The sequence below is a fragment of the Cervus canadensis genome, chromosome 16 (assembly GCF_019320065.1).
Source record: "Cervus canadensis isolate Bull #8, Minnesota chromosome 16, ASM1932006v1, whole genome shotgun sequence".
Lineage (NCBI taxonomy): Eukaryota > Metazoa > Chordata > Mammalia > Artiodactyla > Cervidae > Cervus > Cervus canadensis.
In genome coordinates, this window is record NC_057401.1 from 16152237 (window position 1) to 16171833 (window position 19597).

Here is a 19597-nt window from a genome sequence, read left to right on the forward strand (position 1 = left end):
CACTTCTATAGAAATTCCTCAACCAGTTATGTTATCTTAGTGCAGAAAGCAGTGAATGCCTTCCATCACTGTGCATCAGAATCTCCTAGAGGGTCTTTTAAAGATGCTTTTGCCAAGGCCAGATCCTATTCTGATGCATAATATCTGGGCATGGGGTTGGGAATGTGAATTTTCATTACATATGGTATTAGTATGCTAGGGTTGCCATAATAAAATACCACAGACTGGGTGGCTTAAATAACAGAAATGTATTTTCTGTCAGTTCTGGAAGCCGGAAGCCCAAGACTGAGGTGTCAGCAGGGTTGGTTCCTCCTGAGGCCTCTTAACCTGCAGGCGCCTGCCTTCTGGCTGTGTCCTCATGCGGTTTTTCCTCTGTGTGCACACACCCCTGGTGTGTATCCAAATTTCTTCCTTTCATAAGGATACCATTCAGACTGGATTAGGTCACACTCTAAAGGTTTCATTTGAACACATTATTGCCTGGGGGAATTTTTGCAGAAACTAACCTCTGTGGCCAGCAGTTTGTTATGTAAGTGAATACTGAAACACGCCAGTCAAAAATGTTTGTCTTACAGAAGACATAAGACGACTCTGGTCAATCAGTAGTTAACTTAGTCACCTCTTTTAAGGTCTTATGCCCAAATACAGTCAGATTCTGAGATACTAGAAGTTAGGGCATGAATTTGGTGGCAACACAGGTCAGCTCCTAACATATGTCCCAGTGTTCCACACACAGGTGACTCAAGGTTCATACCTAAGCAAACACCAATTTAGGCTGTAGGTCACCTAAATGTGCACACTCACCTCAGTCATTTAGCTTTATGTGACTTACTATGGAACCTCTTTCAGGAGGGTCTTGCTACCTCATTCCTAAAGAAAAGTGTCATTTGGTTTCCATTCTTACTGTCCATCATGCTACATAAAATAGCGTCTCCTGCCCCTCCTGTCAATCCCTGTCTCCTCCACTCTTTTCGTCACACTTATCACTGACACTCTTCACTAGAATGTAAGCTCCGCTTTGTTTTGCTCACCACTGTACTCTCCCTCCCCACCCCATGGGTAGAACAGTGACCCAGGAGGATGAGAGTGTCCTGCAGGTGATATTGTGTTCCTTCTGTCAAGTAAAAAGCAAGGTCTTCTGCTGAGAAGGAGCTAAGGAGGTGGTAAAGCAGGAGGCCTGAGAAGAATTAAGATTTGAAGATCCCTATGGAGAATGGGAGAGGAAGATTAGAGCAAATTCAGGAAGAGCTGGCTAGGCAGGCCTCAGAATTCAGCACATATGGGGAGCCCATTTATGTTTCCGATACATTCTATTGTATGATCTCCAGCAGTTCTCACAGCTGCGGAGGAGCAGAGAGGGCAAATTGGTTATTTTGATTTCTCAGTGATTACCATTGCTCCTTGGCATAACATTCAAGGCCCTTCACCATAAGTTCCTTTTTATATTACCTGTTTACTTCTCAGTTATACCAAGTTTCTTCTTCTTCCTCAAATCCTCTTACATCCTGTCTTTTTTAGTGCTTTCCCTTTGAATTCTCAAACGTTCCCTGGCTAAACTTTCAGTTGGCCTTTAATGATTTAGCTCAAATATTCTATGTTGAAAATGCTCCCCAGTCATCTCAAGTATTAGCCATAGTGCTAAGATCATTCCTGTTTTAGAGCACATTGTCTTCAGAATACAGAACTAGTTTCAAGATGCAGTTGTCATTTACTGTGTGATCTTGAGCAAGATATTTAACATTTTTCTCCTTCAGTTTCCTCATCTGTAATATGAACACAATGATAAGCCCCTATTTTAGAGAACTGTTTGAAATGATGAAAAGATATATCAGCAAATGGTGCTATTATTGTAATTATTTGCATGTCTTCCTCTCTTGAAAGTTCTTTAAAAGCAGGAGTTGTCATTCATGTTAATTTTTAAAATTCCTAACATTTGACACAGTGCCTGGCGCACTGTAGATGTTCCAGAATTGTGGAATAAATTAATGATCAATGGAATTAAAGAGATATTTGAAATTGCTACCAAGGTATATACACATTTTTTTCTTAAATTAGAATTACAGCAAAGAAAGAGCAAGGCTAGGGAATGCACACAATAAATCGTGCAGGGAAGAGAAGTCAGCTTTGGTAAAACAGATTGCTTCTTCAGGTAAATAAGGTACACACAGAAACATTACACTGAGCTAAAACAGACATGGACATTGTGTTCATGTAACTTACAGTCAGATACACCGTCCTGTCACAATAACCGATACATAACAATGACCACATTTAGTTTCAGACTTTTTGTCTAACCCTCTCAATAGAATAAACTCTGAGGTCAGTTTCCTATTTACCTTCGAATCTCCATCACCCAGCAGTGTTTAATACACAGCAAGAGCTCAATATGGAAAGGTTTAGGAAATTAATGACGTGCCACACAAAGAAGCGAAACCACCAGTAGGTCCAGTCAAACGAAACACTTAATTACATTTTCAGAGTTACTTTCCACAACACAAGCAGCGGAGAATTCACTCCCGCTAGAGGAGCAAGCTCCTCTTCCCAAGCTCCTGGGATCCTCACCCACAATCGGTTGGGAAACACGAGAGAAGTGCATGACATAAATTTTCTTTGGATTTCAGCGATTCAACAACCTAGTCTAATAAAGCATCCACAAGCCTAATTGTATTACGTAACTTATGCTTCCTCCACTTCTTGAGGGACCACACCCAAACCTATTTAACTAGCTTGGTGCGTGTAGGGGCAAGGCCCCGCCCGCGATTCTAAACTAGCCAATCCAAACTGCCAGAATCGGCAGCGCGGTGTCTTCTGGGATCTGTAGGCTTCCAAGGTTAGGCTTTCCCCGGAGGCCGAGCTCATTCCCGGCGGCCATCGGGCTCCAAAGGCCCGCCCTCTTTCTGGGGGCGGACCCCGGAGCAAACAAAGGGGCGTGTTTTCGCCCCACCCCTACGTAGCCCGATATGGTGCTGGTGGTGCGGGCCGGCGGATTCCCACGTGGTGCAGAGATTCGCGGTTGCCGGTTCGCGTCCTTCTTGACTTCCTCGGCCTGTGAGCTCTCTGCCTGCAGAGATGCCGAAGATCAAATCAGCGGCTAGCGGCCGCCGCCGCGAGCGGCAGCAACAACGCGGGCAGCTGAAGAGCGCCGGAGGTGGGGACAGCCGCGAGAGAGCTGGGGTCTCTTGGGTTGGGACTTCCGATAGGACCGAGCCGGGGCCAGGGCGGAGTTCTGGCCGGGACAGTGATACCGGTCGGGGCCCGCGCTCCGGGAGCGCGCGATTCCCGGGTTCCCCGAGCCACGAGCGCAGGCCCAGCGCGCCGCCTCTGACTTTCTTTCGCGGAAGGGGTGGAGTTAAAACAGTCTGTCATCCAGGCTCCTTACCGTGACGTTTGGCGCCCCTAGCTGGCGCGGATAACGTCCCCTAGCTATCCTCTTCTTCTCTGGGACGGTCTAATGTTTTTAGTTGGGAAATTAAGGCTATTTAATGTTTTATTGCAGGACTCATGTTCAACACGGGGATTGGGCAGCATATTTTGAAAAATCCTCTCATTGTTAACAGCATTATCGATAAGGTGGGTGTGGAAGAGGAGAGGGAGAGAGTTACTGGGTTATTGATTTTTATTTTAGGAATATCTGAGCACAGAAAGGATTCCTGACACAAAATAGATGCTGTGTAAATACTTGTTGAATGAATTAAAGAATTGTGTAGGATTCGCAAGTTCCCTTCAATATGATTTGCTTTATTCTGTGAGTCTCGAGTTCTGACTCCAAATTGTTTTATCTTTCCGTAGATTATTTACTTATTAGCTTGACACTTCTACTTGTTTAACTCCAGATTCTTCTTCTTCTATTACCAATCAGTTTTTCTAGGCAGCATCTGTCACTGTTAGTTTTTGTTTACTCCAAACCCTAAAAAAAGTTGGCTTAAAGCTCAACATTCAGAAAACTAAGATCATGGCATCTGGTCCCATCACTTCATGGCAAATAGAGGGGGAAACAGTGGAAACAGTGTCAGACTTTATTTTTTGGGGCTCCAAAATCACTGCAGATGGTGATTGCAGCCATGAAATTAAAAGACGCTTACTCCTAGGAAGAAAAGTTATGACCAACCTAGACAGCATATTGAAAAGCAGAGACATTATTTTGCCAACAAAGGTCCGTCTAGTCAAGCCTATGGTTTTTCCAGTAGTCATGTATGGATGTGAGAGTTGGACTATAAAAAAAGCTGAGCGCGGAACAATTAATGCTTTTGAACTGTGGTGTTGGAGAAGACTCCTGAGAGTCCCTTGGACTGCAAGGAGATCCAACCAGTCCATCCTAAAGGAGATCAGTCCTGGGTGTTCATTGGAAGGACTGATGCTGAAGCTGAAACTCCAATACTTTGGCCACCTCATGCGAAGAGTTGACTCATTGGAAAAGACCCTGATGCTGGGAGGGGTTGGGGGCAGGAGGAGAAGGGGACGACAGAGGATGAGATGGCTGGATGGCATCACCGACTTGATGGACATGAGTTTGAATAAACCCCGGGAGTTGGTGATGGACAGGGAGGCCTGGCGTGCAGTGGTCCATGGGGTCTCAAAGAGCCAGACACGACTGAGCGACTGAACTGAACTGAACCCTAAAAATATATCTAAACAGACACCTTTGGAAGTTTGTTCCCCAGAGAAACCTGTATGTTATAAGCCAATGCCACGTGTAAACTCTTCAGAGTTTTGGGTTATTGATGTTTTCTTATTGTTTCGTATGATTGGGAGCTAGGACAGGAAACGCTAGGTGGTGCAGATTACTTGCATGGTTGCAAAGGAAGGATCCTGGCGCTGTAGACAGGACATTACCTGGGTGAGAGATGTCAACTTAGTGTCATGTGCAAAATGAGAACTGGCTAGCTTTTTAACCTTCTTGGCTCATGAATTCCTTTCTGCATCTGATTAAAGTTATGGACTTTAATTATTATTAAATTTTAAATTTATTCTTATTTAAATAATTAAATTGTTAAATATTAAAATGATTAATTATCTGATTAAAAGTTATGGACAGAATACTCCAGCTATGTGCATACATACACATTTTTTTTTTCTGCCACATGTTGAGGGTTGTGGGATCTTAGTTCCCACACTAGGTATCTAACCCCTGCCTCCTGCAGAGGAAGCATGGAGTCCTAACCACTGAACTGACATTAATTTTTGTGCACAATTTCTGGATCCTTCTGAAACCCCTGAAACCATACATGGATATGGAATTGAGAAATACCAGTACAACATGCTATGGTTCATCATTTTGGTCCTTCCATTTTGAACCTAGTGATAATAGTGTTGGTAACAAGATGCTGTTGGAATCATTTCAAAGACAGAAAGGAGAATGCCACTCTTAGAACTGCTGTTCCTACTTCTCTGACTCCTAACTATTGCCCCAAGTTAGAGCTGTTCAGTTTCCACTTGTGTCTGATGTTAATGAGATAATTTTTTTAAACATAGATCATGAAGCAGTCTCCTAAAAATGGAGTCAGAATAAGATCTCCTAACTGTGCACTTTTGAGTAAAGATATTCTGATGTACATTAAATTATGTTTTCAGATGTGCCTGTAAAGTTAAAGTAGTTGTGCTTGCTTGTAGGCTGCCTTACGACCGACTGATGTGGTGCTGGAGGTTGGACCTGGAACTGGCAATATGACTGTAAAGTTGCTGGAAAAGGCAAAAAAGGTAGAGAGGATTTAGTGTTTGGTATCAGATATCATGTGAGTAAGCTCAGGTGGTTTACAGGTATAAATCTGTTTTAATCAATTGCTGTTATTTTAACAGTAACTCTTGCTCCTTTGCTAGAGACTTTATCTTAGAAAATATGAGCAAATTGGGTGCAGTGAGTCAAAAGGTACCAATTTCCAGTATAAAATAAACATGTCCTGGGGATGTAATGGACATTATGATGACTAGTTAACAACACTGTAGTATATTTGAAGGTTGATAGAGTAAAAATTCTTATCACAAGAAAAAAAATTGTAATTATGTGGTCATGAATGTTATACAAATCAAATCATTGTGTTGTATGCCTGAAACTAATATAATGTTTTATGTCAATTATGTCTCAATTTTTTAAAATGGATTAAAAGAAAAAATATGGGTATATCAATCAGGAAAACAAACGACACTGGATGCTTCAATACAGGGAATTGATTACATGGTTGTTAGAGGACCAAGAGAATAAAACACTGAGGTTAACCCAAGAGTAGAATTACAAAGAGCAGCTACCACCCCTCGGCTCAGGGGAACAAAGCAAGGGGATTGGAGTTATTGGACTTAGAACGCTGGAGGAGATTTAGCACAGGCCTCTGAGACTGGTTGCTGCTGGTACCTTCTTTGTCTCTTGGTGGATCCAGTTCCAGTTAAATCGGATCATTGCTGTGTCTTCTGGTGGATGTAGGCAACACATTTTAAAGAACTTATCTGAAGAGAGTTCAGTGAAGAGGCCATTGACAAGATGTGGGAATATTAAGGGAACCAGTAAACATTTAGTGAAAAACCTAGGGACTAGCAACAGCAGGAAACAGTTATCATCCAGCAACCTCAAGGGACAGGCGGAGGGAAATGTGTTTACCTGAGCCCAGAAAGAGCAGGGACAGGGACCACTCATAGCCAGACACGGCCGCTGCCAGAACTTGTGCAAGGCAGGCACAGGCATTAGGAAGTACTCAACCCCACCGCTTGGATCCAGTAATGCCTTCCATTATCCTGGCCCAACAAGAAGTCACAGGGCGAGGGAGCTGGACTGTATTACCCTATAGGCACAGCAAAGCTGGAGAATGGATCTGGGGGCTAAACAGACTAAACCTCATATACATCTGCTCTGCAGGCAGGGTCTTCCTGGAAGTCAGCAAAACCTCAGCTTATACTGAAATAAAATGTCAGCCTATCTGGTATCCCTTTTCATTTACTGGAGAAGTTATCTGTGCTATATGCTCTGGATCTTAGTAGGTGAGAGAAGTGATTTACTCATTCCAGAGCAATTGCTTTGTGTGCTTCTAAAGAACATTTACTGCAAAGACATATTGTGTATTTTTTTTTCATCATCAGTTGAATTAAAAAGCATGGAGCCATATGAGCACAGTGATTCTGTCAAGTATTTAGGTAGAACGGTCATGTAGTCTGGCTGCCTACTTGTCTGGGTGATGTTTTTTGTTGTTCCTTTAACCCCCATGACACATTTTGTAAAATCGTCTCTTCATTAAATTCTCTTCAGATAAGTTCTTTAAAATGTACTGGTAGAGTACAATTGAAGAATAATGATGGTGGAATTGGGAAAAGAATTTTAATTCATTTCAATAACGTAAGTTCCTATTGAGGTAACAGGAAAAGATTTATTCTCCATAATTAACCTACAAAAAAAATGTTTTTTTTTTAATTTAGGTAATTGCTTGTGAACTTGACCCAAGGCTAGTAGCTGAACTTCACAAAAGAGTTCAGGGCACGTGAGTATACATAATACAATTAAAGTACATTTCAGTCTCATGAAACAACGTTCTTTTTAATTGCTTTTTTTTTTTTTCTTATTATCAGGCCTCTGGCCAGCAAGCTTCAAGTAATGGTGGGTGATGTGTTAAAAACAGATCTGCCATTCTTTGATGCTTGTGTGGCAAATCTGCCCTATCAGGTATGTTTTCAAAATGTAGGAACATTATATTTACTAAATGGTTTTCTGGTGGGTCTTTCTCAGAAATAACCAGTTAATTCTTTTCCAGATCTCTTCTCCTTTTGTCTTCAAGCTGTTGCTGCACCGACCTTTTTTCAGGTTTGTGACAAGAAGACTAAAGTTACTGCCAAATCTTAGAAAGATTACAGTTTAGGCCATGAACATGGATAGCTAAAGGTTAAGGTTAATTCAGTAGAAAAACTACTGGGGAATTTGTTTTGTAGAAAATGTCAGTCTGTGTGCTGCTCTCTCTGTCCCACAGTCTTCAGCAGTTGCTAAGAGTTATTTGGGAGAGGTGTGGTCTGAGTCGTGCTTCTGAGACCAGATGGCCTTTCTGTATTTTCTTAGCCTTTTGTCTTTAGCCCAGGTCACACTTCTTATATCTAGATTCTTAAGTGTCCTGCTAACTGATTTCTAGTACACTCTGTAGCAGTGATTTTTCAAATTGCAGGTCAAAAACTCCTTAGTAGGTACAAAGTAAACTTAATGAGCCATGACTATCATTTTTTTTAAAAAATGACATGGAATGGAATATATCAGAGGGCATTCATTTCATGTCATCCCGGTGATTACAGTTTCGTGAAACTTTTGTTGACCTGAAATACTCTCTCATCTGATCATTGAGGGCTTACATTCACAAGGGGTTAGAGCTACAGCCATTATACAATGAAAAACAAAAAGACAGCTGGGTCATTCTGTGACCCAGCTTTATTCTGTGGGAATAAAGCTCAGGCTGAAACTGTTCTCCTCCCTTCTGGCCAGCTGGACTATTATTAACCACAGCTATTGATTTACTGTTTCCCACCTAAGAAAAATCATTGAAGTTAAAATACATTTATAGTTGAAAATGACCTTTCTCTTTTTATTCCTTTCTGCTGTCTTTTCAGATGTGCTGTACTAATGTTTCAAAGAGAATTTGCTCTCCGACTGGTTGCAAAACCTGGAGATAAGTTATACTGCAGACTGTCAATTAACACACAGCTGTTAGCACGTGTGGACCATCTAATGAAAGTAAGTGACTTGTTGAAATGATGGGGCTTGGAAAAGACCCTGATGCTGGGAGATTGAGGGCAGGAGGAGAAGGGGACGACGGAGGATGAGATGACTGGGTGGCATCATTGACTCGATGGACGTGGGTTTGGGTGGACTCCGGGAGTTGGTGATGGACAGGGAGGCCTGGCGTGCTGCAGTTCATGGGGTTGTGAAGAGTTGGACACGACTGAGCAACTGAACTGAACTGATCACTGAGCATCTAGCTGTGCCTTCTCTGAGGAGAGCATGTATAGTTACTATTTTTTTAAAAAATTTTATGTTTGGCTGCAGTGAGTCTTCCTTGCTTTGTGCAGGCTTTCTCTAGTTGTGGCGAGCGGGAGCTGCTCTTTATTGCGGTGCACAGACTTCTCATTGCAGTGGCTTCTCTTGCTGCAGAGCATAAGCTGTAGGTGTGTGGGCTTCAGTAGTTGCAGCATGCTGGCTCAGTAGTTGTGGCTGGCAGGTTTAGTTGCTCCTTGGCATGTGGAATCTTTCCAGACCAGGGATTGAACCCATGTCCCCTGAATTGGCACTTATCCATGGCACCAGCAGGGAATTCCTGATTACTAATTAAAGTTGTTTTTGAGAGGACTACTTAAACATTTTCTGATTAACAGGTTGGAAAGAATAACTTCAGACCACCACCCAAGGTGGAATCCAGTGTGGTAAGGATAGAACCTAAGAATCCACCACCACCTATCAATTTTCAGGTGAGGTTAAAATAGGGTCATTAAATAAAAGGAAAAAAAGTCCAAGGTGGAAGATGTGTGTCTGTAGCAGCAGCAAAATGAGTCAACCTAAATGTCTAAATAGGAGAATATTAATTATAATACATCCTATGATGGAATAGGTGGAATTATTTGACACAACATAGTTGTTGAAGACCTCAAGAGCATGGAAAATGTTTGCAAAAGATAAAAAGATTAGAATACCATTGCAGTTTGCTGAAGATTATATCTACAGAGAACATGTATCTATTTGAATAAGACATGGGAAACAAGATAAAATGAAAATAGTTGTTTTAAAGTGTGGGTAACATGGTTTAATCAGAATTACAATTTTTGCCATTTAAAGAGAAGAAAGTCAGATGACTTGATGTAAAACCTCACTGTAATCACATTGGATAAAAACATACATATATGGCCAGTAGCTGATGACAGTGGTGTGGTTGTCAGCTATTCCTGCAAGGTTTAGCTAGGTGTATTACACAGGCTGTATTCTAAATTGTGTCTGAGTCATGTTTTTTGAAAATGATACTTAGATTTAAATAAATACAATGTTCTTTGTTCTGATGTGGCACAAATGTTTTCTATTTTTAAAACTGAGGGTAAAATAGTCAGTGAGGTGCACAAAAGTGTGAAAATCAAGTATAGATCTTACTTTTCCATATGTGAACCAGCCACATCAAGATATAGAACATTTTTATCACTCCAGAAGCTTTCAGTTTTATATATTAAGACAAAATAGTACCTACTAGGTATTGGTGGGATTTAATATTTTCTAAGAAAATACCATCTAATGTTTCAGGAATGGGATGGCCTAGTAAGGATCACCTTTGTTAGGAAAAACAAGACACTGTCTGCTGCATTTAAGTAAGTATTTTACTAATTTATGATATATGAGGGATCAGTGCTTCAAATACTGTGCTAAGCACTAAAATTTGGTCATTTTCCTGAACAGTATTACCCTAAAGCATACACATGATCCATGTCCAGACACACTTTTAATTTTGTACTTTAGGAGGCAAGAGAATTTAATGAAGAAAAGTTCCTGGACTTCGGAATTAGATTAGATCAGGTTTGTTTTTTTGAGAAATGGGAAAAACCCTAAAACTATACCCCACATCTGTTTCTTTGGAAAAATGAGGTGACAGATGGACCCTTCCACACTTTTGAAAGATTCATGGCATTTTAACTTGGAAACATGTAATAGCAGTTTGGGGCCCAAGGTCAAAAAAATGGTGAAAGCCACAATGAAAAAATTAATTTTTGAGATTTTTTTGTAATCTGAAACTTCTTAAGAATGTAAGAGATGTCTATTAGGTTTAAGTATTAGTAGTTGTGATTATTTCAGAAGTTTTAAATATTCAACCTTTTTTAGTTCTTTAATTTTACCATGTGGAACATAGGCTTAATCTTTTTTTTTTTTTTTAATTTTATTTATTTATTTTTTTTTTATTAGTTGGAGGCTAATTACTTCACAGCATTTCAGTGGGTTTTGTCATACATTGATATGAATCAGCCATGGAGTTACATGTATTCCCCATCCCGATCCCCCCTCCCCCCTCCCTCTCCACCCGATTCCTCTGGGTCTTCCCAGTGAACCAGGCCCGAGCACTTGTCTCATGCATCCCACCTGGGCTGGTGATCTGTTTCACCATAGATAGTATACATGCTGTTCTTTTGAAACATCCCACCCTCGCCTTCTCCCACAGAGTTCAAAAGTCTCACACAGAAATACAGAACAGACTTTTGAACTCTGTGGCTTAATCTTACAGTAAAGGAAATTTATAATCTGTTTGGAATAATAGTGACATCATTTCTTTATGTAATATAGGTCAAGTGCAGTGCAACAGCTACTGGAAAAAAACTACAGAATTCACTGTTCGGTCCATAATATTGTAAGCAGAAAATGTTTTTGTTGTTTCTATAATTTGTTGTGTTTTAAAATGTCCATTTCCTACTGTTTCATATATCATTACAAAACTCTTAGTTATGAACATTTCATAGAACCCTTAAGACAGTATGTCATGTGTAACTAGCAGGAGAACGTCAACTCTAACAGTTCAGTGCTGCTGTGTATTCTGTAGAAGGTGTCTGAGCAGCCTTGAATACTCTATCCTTTTTTACTGACAGTTTATTGTCTTTTGGCTATAAAAAGATTCAGTTGAGTCATAATTTTCTCCCAAGTTTTAACCATGTATAACTTACTCAGCTTAAAGTTATTTGCTGGCCTTTGAATTGTGGTCATCCCTTCTTGCTTGTTGCTCACATAGAAATTACAAAGTTACCATTTTCTCAGTGACTTTTTTAAATACTCAGAAATTGAAATTAGAATAGAATTGAAATAGAAATTGAAATAGAATAAAGCAAGTGATAAATAGCAAGCTCTGGTTGTGAACCTCATGTCTTTTACCATTATCTGTGCAACATTTTCTTTAGTTGTGTGAACACAGACATCTATATATGACTGTGATGTTTGATAACTTTTTAGTTTTCCAGTCTAAACAGAGTAGCAGATTAAAGGAAATTTCTTTTTTTTTTTCCCCCACTCAGCTCTTACGTGGTTTAATGTACCGGTAGCATAGCTACCTCCATTTTATGAATACAGTCTCTGAACAACTACCTACATAGGAAATACTAAGTTGGATTAAGAAGTTTTTGGATGGAAAATGTGAAGTGTGAAGTATTCTCAAGGGTTAGAGAGGCTATCTTTGAGAAAAACTAGCTAGCTAGTTTAATGAAATTTGTGCCAAGAAAATGTTCTTTTTAAAAGATATTAGCAATTGCTGTAAAATTTAGTTTACAGCTTTAATTATGTTATGAAGTACTTTGCGAAGCCTGAAACATAACTGTTTCAGAATTTCTAAGAAGAAATAGGGCAGTATACACAATGAGTATTTGATATGTGCTGAAGATCAACCACTTAATGAATTAAGAGATGCAAGTCTTATTGACACAGATAGGCTTTCCAAAACTATCATGAAGAGATAAAGTGACTGTTTATGACTTACTGAACTGGAAAAAAAAAAAAAAAGAGTCAAGGTGACTTCATTAAAGATCTGTTGTTCATTTATTCTGAATCTTGTATTGATAGATAATACCAGAAGATTTCAGCATAGCAGATAAAATACAGCAAATCCTAACCAGCACAGGTTTTAGTGACAAGCGGGCCCGTTCCATGGACATAGATGATTTCATCAGGTAACTACATTTTCCTTTTACTACATGTTTACATTTCTTTACTGTGACACCTTCATATTTAGAGATTTAAAGGCTTTTAAGCGGTTATAAGGTGCTACCTGGGAGTTATTGCATAGCACTTCCATGGCAATATAGTATTTGGTGTAGAAGATGGAGGCTAGTTAGCTGCAGCAGAATGAACATTTTCTGTAAGAACAGGAAGTGAAGAACAGTCCCAGCCTGGAGATAACCTCTGTGACAGTGTGAGTTATGGTGTGCGTGCTTCTCCCTTCCAGCCCCCTCCCCAAACTCCCATTCATAGTCTTAATAGTTTGTCTATTCAAAGTAGCATGTCAGGTAGAAGAATCAAAGAATAGCTTTTAAGTATGAAATAATATTAGTTACAATCGTTATCTGGTTATCATTTCTAACTGGTTCAGTAACTTATTTCATGGACTGAGGCAAGTTCTACACACCAGAAGTAAAAAAAAGAAAGAACAGTGTCATAATTAACTTGGCAGTATAGAGAAAAATTTGTTTTCCTTTCCTTCAATTAAGCAAGTAAATCTTATGAAAGCAGAGTAAGGTGTCAAATACCCAGGTAATAATTGACCTGGATTCATTGTTTTTAATCACTAACACTTTGATTTCATAACTAAAAAACCATAAAGTTTTGTCTCTTTATCCATTTTCAAAGCTTCCATGATCTAGAGGCTGAAAAAAAGAGGGTAGATTGATATAAAAGTCACTGGTTTACTTTATGCTAGAAACAGTTGTATGTAGCTGAGACAAATGACACATTTTATTGGCAGGCTAGCAGTACTACTGTTTTCATTAGATGTTAATGCCAGGAGTTGAACATTATCCATAAGTACCCATCTTTAGATATCTTAACCCCTTCTTGTTGGTTCTTATGGGCCATCCTGAAAATAATCTCAGGCAGGTCTAAATAGAAATGTTTCATCTTATTTTCCTTCATTCTTATTAATTTTCTGCAAGGTTACTAAACATGCAGCTTACTACAACAGTGATCTGATAAGTACATAGGTATCCAGAGAGAAGTAAGTATTTGAGTCTGAATAACTGAGCTCAGAGAGAAGAAAGGACACATGAGATTAGCCATTCATCTCTCCCCCGTCTCTAATTCCAAATAGCTTTGCATTCATTTACCAGGTTGAAATGGAACAAGTACCAGTGTGCTCTTAGGCCAGGGTTACTATAGGTCTAAGATTATTTTAGTTAAATTCATCATGCCTTAAGACATATAGGCTACGACAGGAGAGGCACCAAAATGAGGTGGCTTTAACCAATATACATCTCATAAACTTAATTGAAGAATAAAGTTTCTTTACTGACATCTTAGGAGTATTTGTGTTTTAGAACTCATGGTATAGGGACGAGGTATGCATTGTTACTTACTACAAACTAGCATTTCAATACCATCCCACTTGGTTTTTTTTTCAGATTGCTACATGGATTCAATGCAGAAGGTATCCATTTTTCTTAGGTATCTGAAAAAGAGAAGTTTCTCAAGCTCAAGGAAAAAAGTGGAATTATATATTCTTAATAATTTGAAAAAATGAGCTATGCTTGGACACTATGTGCTTGACTACTTTTGATGTACTACTGTTGTCACCATTTATTTCTCTGAATTTTTAAGAAAGTAAGTCAATTCTAAGTGTCAAGGTTTCTTTGTATTTTGCTCTTTTTTGTTTTGGTTTAATATATAATACAAGGCAGGGTGATACTAATCTTCAAGAGCCGCAGATACGCACAACTTTACACTTCAAGTTATTTCTAACAGTGTATAAAGATGTTACCCTTTTATTTTCTGTGTTATATATTATTGTGAGAACCTTTTTTAGGCTTTTAGCTCTTCAGGCCTTTGTCCTTCAAGTCATAAAAAAGTTAAAATGTTTAGTCACATATTCCCCATAACCTTTCTTCTTGTTATTCATGTGTATACAGTAAAGCAGTTGTCTTAAAATGTTATTTTGCTTCTCGAATTCCTTCCGTTTTCCTGTCCAGTTTCTATCCCTGCCTACCTCTAGCAATCCTGTAGCGTTAACAGGCTCCATCAGGGTTTTGGGTAAGCCTGAGCCTGCTGCCGCCACCACACGGTGCCAGGCATGTATCACTTCTGGGCATTCCTTGTAAATGAGCATCTCAACTGCAATGAAATGAATTATAAGACTGTATGATTTTTTTCTTGGGGAGACAGTCATAGACTTAAAATTAAAAAGAGTTTTATAAATCAAAACTGACTTTAAAGTTAAAATCTCTGCTCTTCAATTTCAAAACAAACCAACCCAACCAGCCATTCTGCCACAACCACAGGTTCCCAAGATTCATGATTTCTGGGTAATTAAAAATTTCAATAGATGTCATAAATAAGTCTTAATTAGCTACAATGTTTAAATCATTATCAATATTATATTCACTATTGTAAATGCCCTTTAAGAAAGAATTATAGTAGTTGACTATTTTATTTATATAAGGAAATTAATAAAAATATTTTCAGTGACATTTGGTTTTCTTTATACCTAACTTAATAGAAGGAATATCTCCAGATTACTTTTAACAGAGATCCATACAGCGAGTGAACCTAGAAGGAAAGCTAGGTTGTTTGCCTAAACAGATTTTTTAGAAATCTGGCCTCAAAGTTATATATTAAACATTCCTATATAACTAAAATAATGTATATTTTTAGTTAATTTTAATTATTAATAGGGATATCAGCTTTCAAGTCTGAGAAAGTAAAGAACGTTTAATCCAGATCCAAAAAATTTAAGTTATTCTTTAAATAGCTACTGCATAAAGCCACTTTTGTACATAAATAGTACATAATAAGAGTAGGTTTTTTTTAATCTCACAAAACTACTTAGCAAAGTTTACTTGTACCATCTCTATCTTTAAAGATTTAATTCAGCTTTCCCTCTTAATTTCCCTGTCCTCCTATGAACTGCCTGCTGAGTTTTAGTCCCTTTTATAACCTTCAGATTTCCCTATCTGTAAAACAGAAGGAATGGATTATACTACCAAGATCCTTTCTGATACTGATGTTTAATATACCTTGAATGCTATTCAGAATGAAGCCTTTATATAGTATAAGGCAGTGTATTTTAACTTCAGGAGGCCTTCCACAGATAGTACCCTTTTAATTTAAAGAATTAAGACTAATCTGTTGTGCTTAAAATGAGTAAATTCACGTATCTCTTTATGCCCTTTGAAGGTTGGTTAGGCTAAGAAACTACCTTTTTAAACAGCCTCTGTAAGGTCAATGCTAACAGTTCTCCATTCTTCCTCTTCTCCTTGAAATAAACACAAGTAGAACATTATCTCACAGCTGCAAGAAAACCTGAGTTCCTTCCAAAACAAAGGTGATTGTATTGAAGTAAATTGTCTCTAAAACTCATTACACAGATTTAATTTATTAATAAGCACACTGTGAAAATCTACATTTGTACTAGATTTCAAGTTTACAGAGGAGCTTTTCACCATGGTGTTAGGATTTCCCATGACTACCCTTTGAATTCTATGAACAGTGAAGTAGGGAGTCTGGCTCATATGACTCTCTATTCATAGCTTCCCTTTGGCCCACAGGAATGAGCTGGTAGTTCCCTAAAGTAAATCAAAACAAGATATCCCTGGGAGACTTTTTGTTAATGTACTCCTAGACACTATCCTGGGAACTGAGGGAAAACTCCTAGAGAGATAGAAATCTTCTAACAAAATATTTACATGAAAAGTGGCCAGTTTTCTTCCTTGGAATAGCAATCTGTAAAAATAAGTGCCACCATTTAAAAAGTAGCATGCCCTAGATGAACTGATTGGTGAGAATTTGGTGGTTCTCACCAAATAGTGGTGAAACATCAAACATTAGGTAATGGGTGGAGCTTGGGTTAGATCTGCCTTTTATGGCGAAGTCAACTCTTTAGCTTAAATTCTTTTTCAACATAGTTATGTACTGTCTACACTTGGCTTAAACTAACAGTTCTATTATGGACTACTTTCAATGTACATGTACATATTCATGCATCAGAAGCCAATTTCCTTTAACTGTACCATTTAAAGGGTACATTTTGGGGTGCTAATGGACACTTCAACTTAAGTAATGGTACTGGTAAAGATCAAATTGCACTATTAGTCTTGGTAATACCACACTGGAACACACACTGCGTATATATGTATTATCCTAAGATAAAACTCTTTTCAGAATTTCATTACTTTTTATTATACACCAACTAGTTTATATTTTAGTTCTTTACAAAGAAAATGCTAAGAAAATTATAACCACATGTTATATGGTTTTAAAATCATAATTCCAGATTTTTTTACATATAAGATGGAATGGTCCAGCAGCTATGTCCACTGTCACAGACTTTAGTTCCATTCAATGATATGGCACATCCTGCAAAATTAACTAGTCACACACAAAAAAAGTCTCAATTACAGTAAAAATGTACACACAATAAAGGTAATTTACAATGACAAATAAGGAATGTAATTTATCTTGGCTGTGCTTCAGAAATTTAGGGTCAATAGCCTTAGTCAAGGCACAAAGCAGGAAGAGGTGAGCACAGCTGTTTCTAGAAGTGGGCAAGGTATGTACAATCACTGATGAGGTATGCATGCACGCAAAGGATTTAAAACTGCTCAGTCTTGCTAAGAAAACTGAACTGAGTTAAATGGAAATGCTGTGGCTTCCCCTTACTATTCACCTCTGGATCAAGTCCACAATCTTACTTCATCATATAGAAAATAAAATTGGCAAGGATCTCCAAAAGTAACTCACTATCTGGGTAAATGAAACAAAATGCTTCACTATTCCCAAATCTTGGTTGTGCCTCCTGACTAGAAGCATCTTGTAGACAAAGGAGTGTTTCACAAAATTGAAATGTCATTCAGGTGAAGGGACAAGACATTTTCCACAGACACTTAAGATTTCAAACTTTCAAATGGCCCTTACAGCTGAACCATTGCTATGTTACAGCAGCGAGGGTTCTGGGGATCCTTTAGCAGCAAATGCTGATTTAAAGGGCACGGGGTCTCTTCGGGTTGATTTGCTTGCTGGCTTGTTCTTCTTCTTGCAGAGCTGCACGAAAAGATTTCACTTTATCTTGGAAAAAGAAAAGAAGAAAGGAATAAGTTTCGCATTACATGCGATGCAGTAATAAACTTTATGCATCCTATCAAATCATCTCTTACAGTATCAACTCAGGGTTTTTTCTTTTGTTCTTTATAGTCCAGAAACTCGGAAATAAACATAGTGTTCAGGTATAGCAACAAATTCATAGATTCTGAGAAATGCTTGTGGGTTTTATTTGTTGTTATCTTCACAACAGATTTCTGTTCTATTTGGCATATTTTACAGTGTTCAATTTTAATTTCTTTGAATTCCTTTTTACAGTGTAAAGAGGCTATATATGTACGTAAAATAGTTATTTCTTCTCAGAGTATTAGAAAATGTCTACTTTCAATTCCTATTTTACCTTTTAATCTATGAAGTTTTAAGTTCACTTGAATTTTTAAGACATGTCACTTTTTCCTTATTGGGGATTACCAAGGGTACGATGAAGAAGGGAGATTACAAAATATACATTTCTTGGTCTTACAATTCTGTCTTACTGTCTATCATGTACTAATTCAGATTCACACAGAGTAAGAAATAGGTAAGTAAAAATTGGAAGAGGCAAGTAACTGTCTGCTGTGTGAAGATGAGAAATCTTTCTCCAACAGTGGTTCTCAATTGGGGTGATTTCTGCTCCCCTCCCAGCGACATCTGGTAGCATCTACAGACATTTCTGATGGTCAGACTGGGGTGGTGCTACCGTCACCTACTCAGCGCAGACCCAGGACAGCTGTAAGCCCTGCACAATGCACAGGAGATGGCACCTCCCAATAGTTCCCCAACTTAAAACGTGTTAATAGTGCAGATTACGGCTTTCAAAAAAAGAAAGATACAATGTTGGAATCTTGATTTCTTTCCCCTCTTCCTGAGTACAGTGATGTTGAAAAAGTTGATTTTTTTCTGAAATTTAGAAAGGAATATAAGGACTTCTGAATCTGATGCCTGCTAACATAATAGCTCTCAAATTTATATTAATATCAAAATTATATTTGGTAAATTTTTTTTCTAAGTAAGGACTGAATTATACAATATTTAGGTAGTAATTTCTTCAAAGTTTGGATATACTTAATATTTACATGAATCCTGAGAAAAGGACAGGAACTAAGCTGAAATCTACATCTTGCAGTGAAAAAGAAATTAGGATGCATTGTGATCTGTCTCCTGAATAAAATGCATACAGAAAGCTGCTTGTACATTATGGCAGATTAGAAAAATGATCAAAACACGTTAAATCAAGGCTTGAATATGAAGAATATGAAAAACAGCAAACTTTAGAAATCCTACATCTGCACAAACAATTCTAAATTGGCAAAATGGTCACTGCTGACTCTATAGGATATGATTTCAAATAACTAACTTTATAAAGAACCTAGTTTAAAAAATTAAGCAGCTTGTTTAGTGCTAAAAAATCCAGCAACTTCAGTCTAGTTTCATGTTGCACTGCATGTACACACAAAGAAGCCTACTTGCATATAAATGAAGATAGCTAATTTGCCAAAGCCTAAGAAATCAGCACACATAACACGTGCTTATCTGAAGTCGCACAGATGAGCTTAGTAACTATAAGTCAAGAAAGAAGACATGGCATGTGGGTAAGCCACATGCTTTCCTTCATAAACAAAGCAGAAAGAGGAGCTGTTTGGAAGCTTCCCCTTCATTTTTTTAAAACAAGAGTTCAAAGGAAAATCATGACAAGATATGCACAGAAAGGAGATGCAGGTAAGAGGTGATAGAAAAATGACCTGGAAAAAAAAAAAAAAGAAAAATGACCTGGAATAGATCTAAACCAAGGAAAATAATACTGAAAAGAATTGGCCTACCAAACCAAAGCTCTGCATGGGTATATAAAAC

At 38.2% G+C, this 19597-nt stretch overlaps 2 protein-coding genes across 9 annotated transcripts in view; one reads left to right on the forward strand and one right to left on the reverse strand.

The window, feature by feature from the left end:
* Nucleotides 1–2929: 2929 nt before the first annotated feature.
* Nucleotides 2930–14607, forward strand: DIMT1 (DIM1 rRNA methyltransferase and ribosome maturation factor). Of its 4 annotated transcripts, XM_043488466.1 has the most exons (12): nucleotides 2930–3148; nucleotides 3497–3570; nucleotides 5611–5697; nucleotides 7399–7460; nucleotides 7549–7642; nucleotides 7731–7780; nucleotides 8569–8692; nucleotides 9331–9423; nucleotides 10241–10305; nucleotides 11270–11333; nucleotides 12530–12636; nucleotides 14080–14607. In XM_043488466.1, exons 1-12 carry the CDS (start codon nucleotides 3070–3072, stop codon nucleotides 14120–14122), a joined length of 942 nt encoding a protein of 313 aa, XP_043344401.1. In that variant the 5' UTR covers nucleotides 2930–3069; the 3' UTR covers nucleotides 14123–14607. The 4 variants fall into 4 exon arrangements, with proteins under 4 accessions (XP_043344401.1, XP_043344403.1, XP_043344404.1 ...); XM_043488468.1 differs by lacking the exon at nucleotides 3497–3570 and having other exon boundaries at nucleotides 2995–3148; XM_043488469.1 differs by lacking the exons at nucleotides 2930–3148; nucleotides 3497–3570 and having other exon boundaries at nucleotides 5627–5696; nucleotides 7397–7460.
* A 1420-nt stretch (nucleotides 14608–16027) lies between these two features.
* Nucleotides 16028–19597, reverse strand: part of KIF2A (kinesin family member 2A) — a 71598-nt gene continuing 68028 nt past the window's right edge. For all 5 annotated transcript variants that reach the window (XM_043488465.1, XM_043488461.1, XM_043488464.1 and 2 more), the window contains one exon: nucleotides 16028–17734. In XM_043488465.1, the coding sequence (XP_043344400.1) occupies nucleotides 17649–17734 (86 nt within the window). In that variant the 3' untranslated portion in view covers nucleotides 16028–17648. The remainder of the gene's footprint in view (nucleotides 17735–19597) is intronic.

Bases quoted from the DNA above. Each gene is read 5' to 3' on its own strand.
- DIMT1 (XM_043488466.1), top strand. From the start codon at position 3,070: ATGCCGAAGATCAAATCAGCGGCTAGCGGCCGCCGCCGCGAGCGGCAG. The intron at 5,698-7,398 runs GTAGAGAGGATT...TTTTTAATTTAG, and splicing joins TGCTGGAAAAGGCAAAAAAG to GTAATTGCTTGTGAACTTGA. The intron at 12,637-14,079 runs GTAACTACATTT...TTTTTTTTTCAG, and splicing joins GACATAGATGATTTCATCAG to ATTGCTACATGGATTCAATG.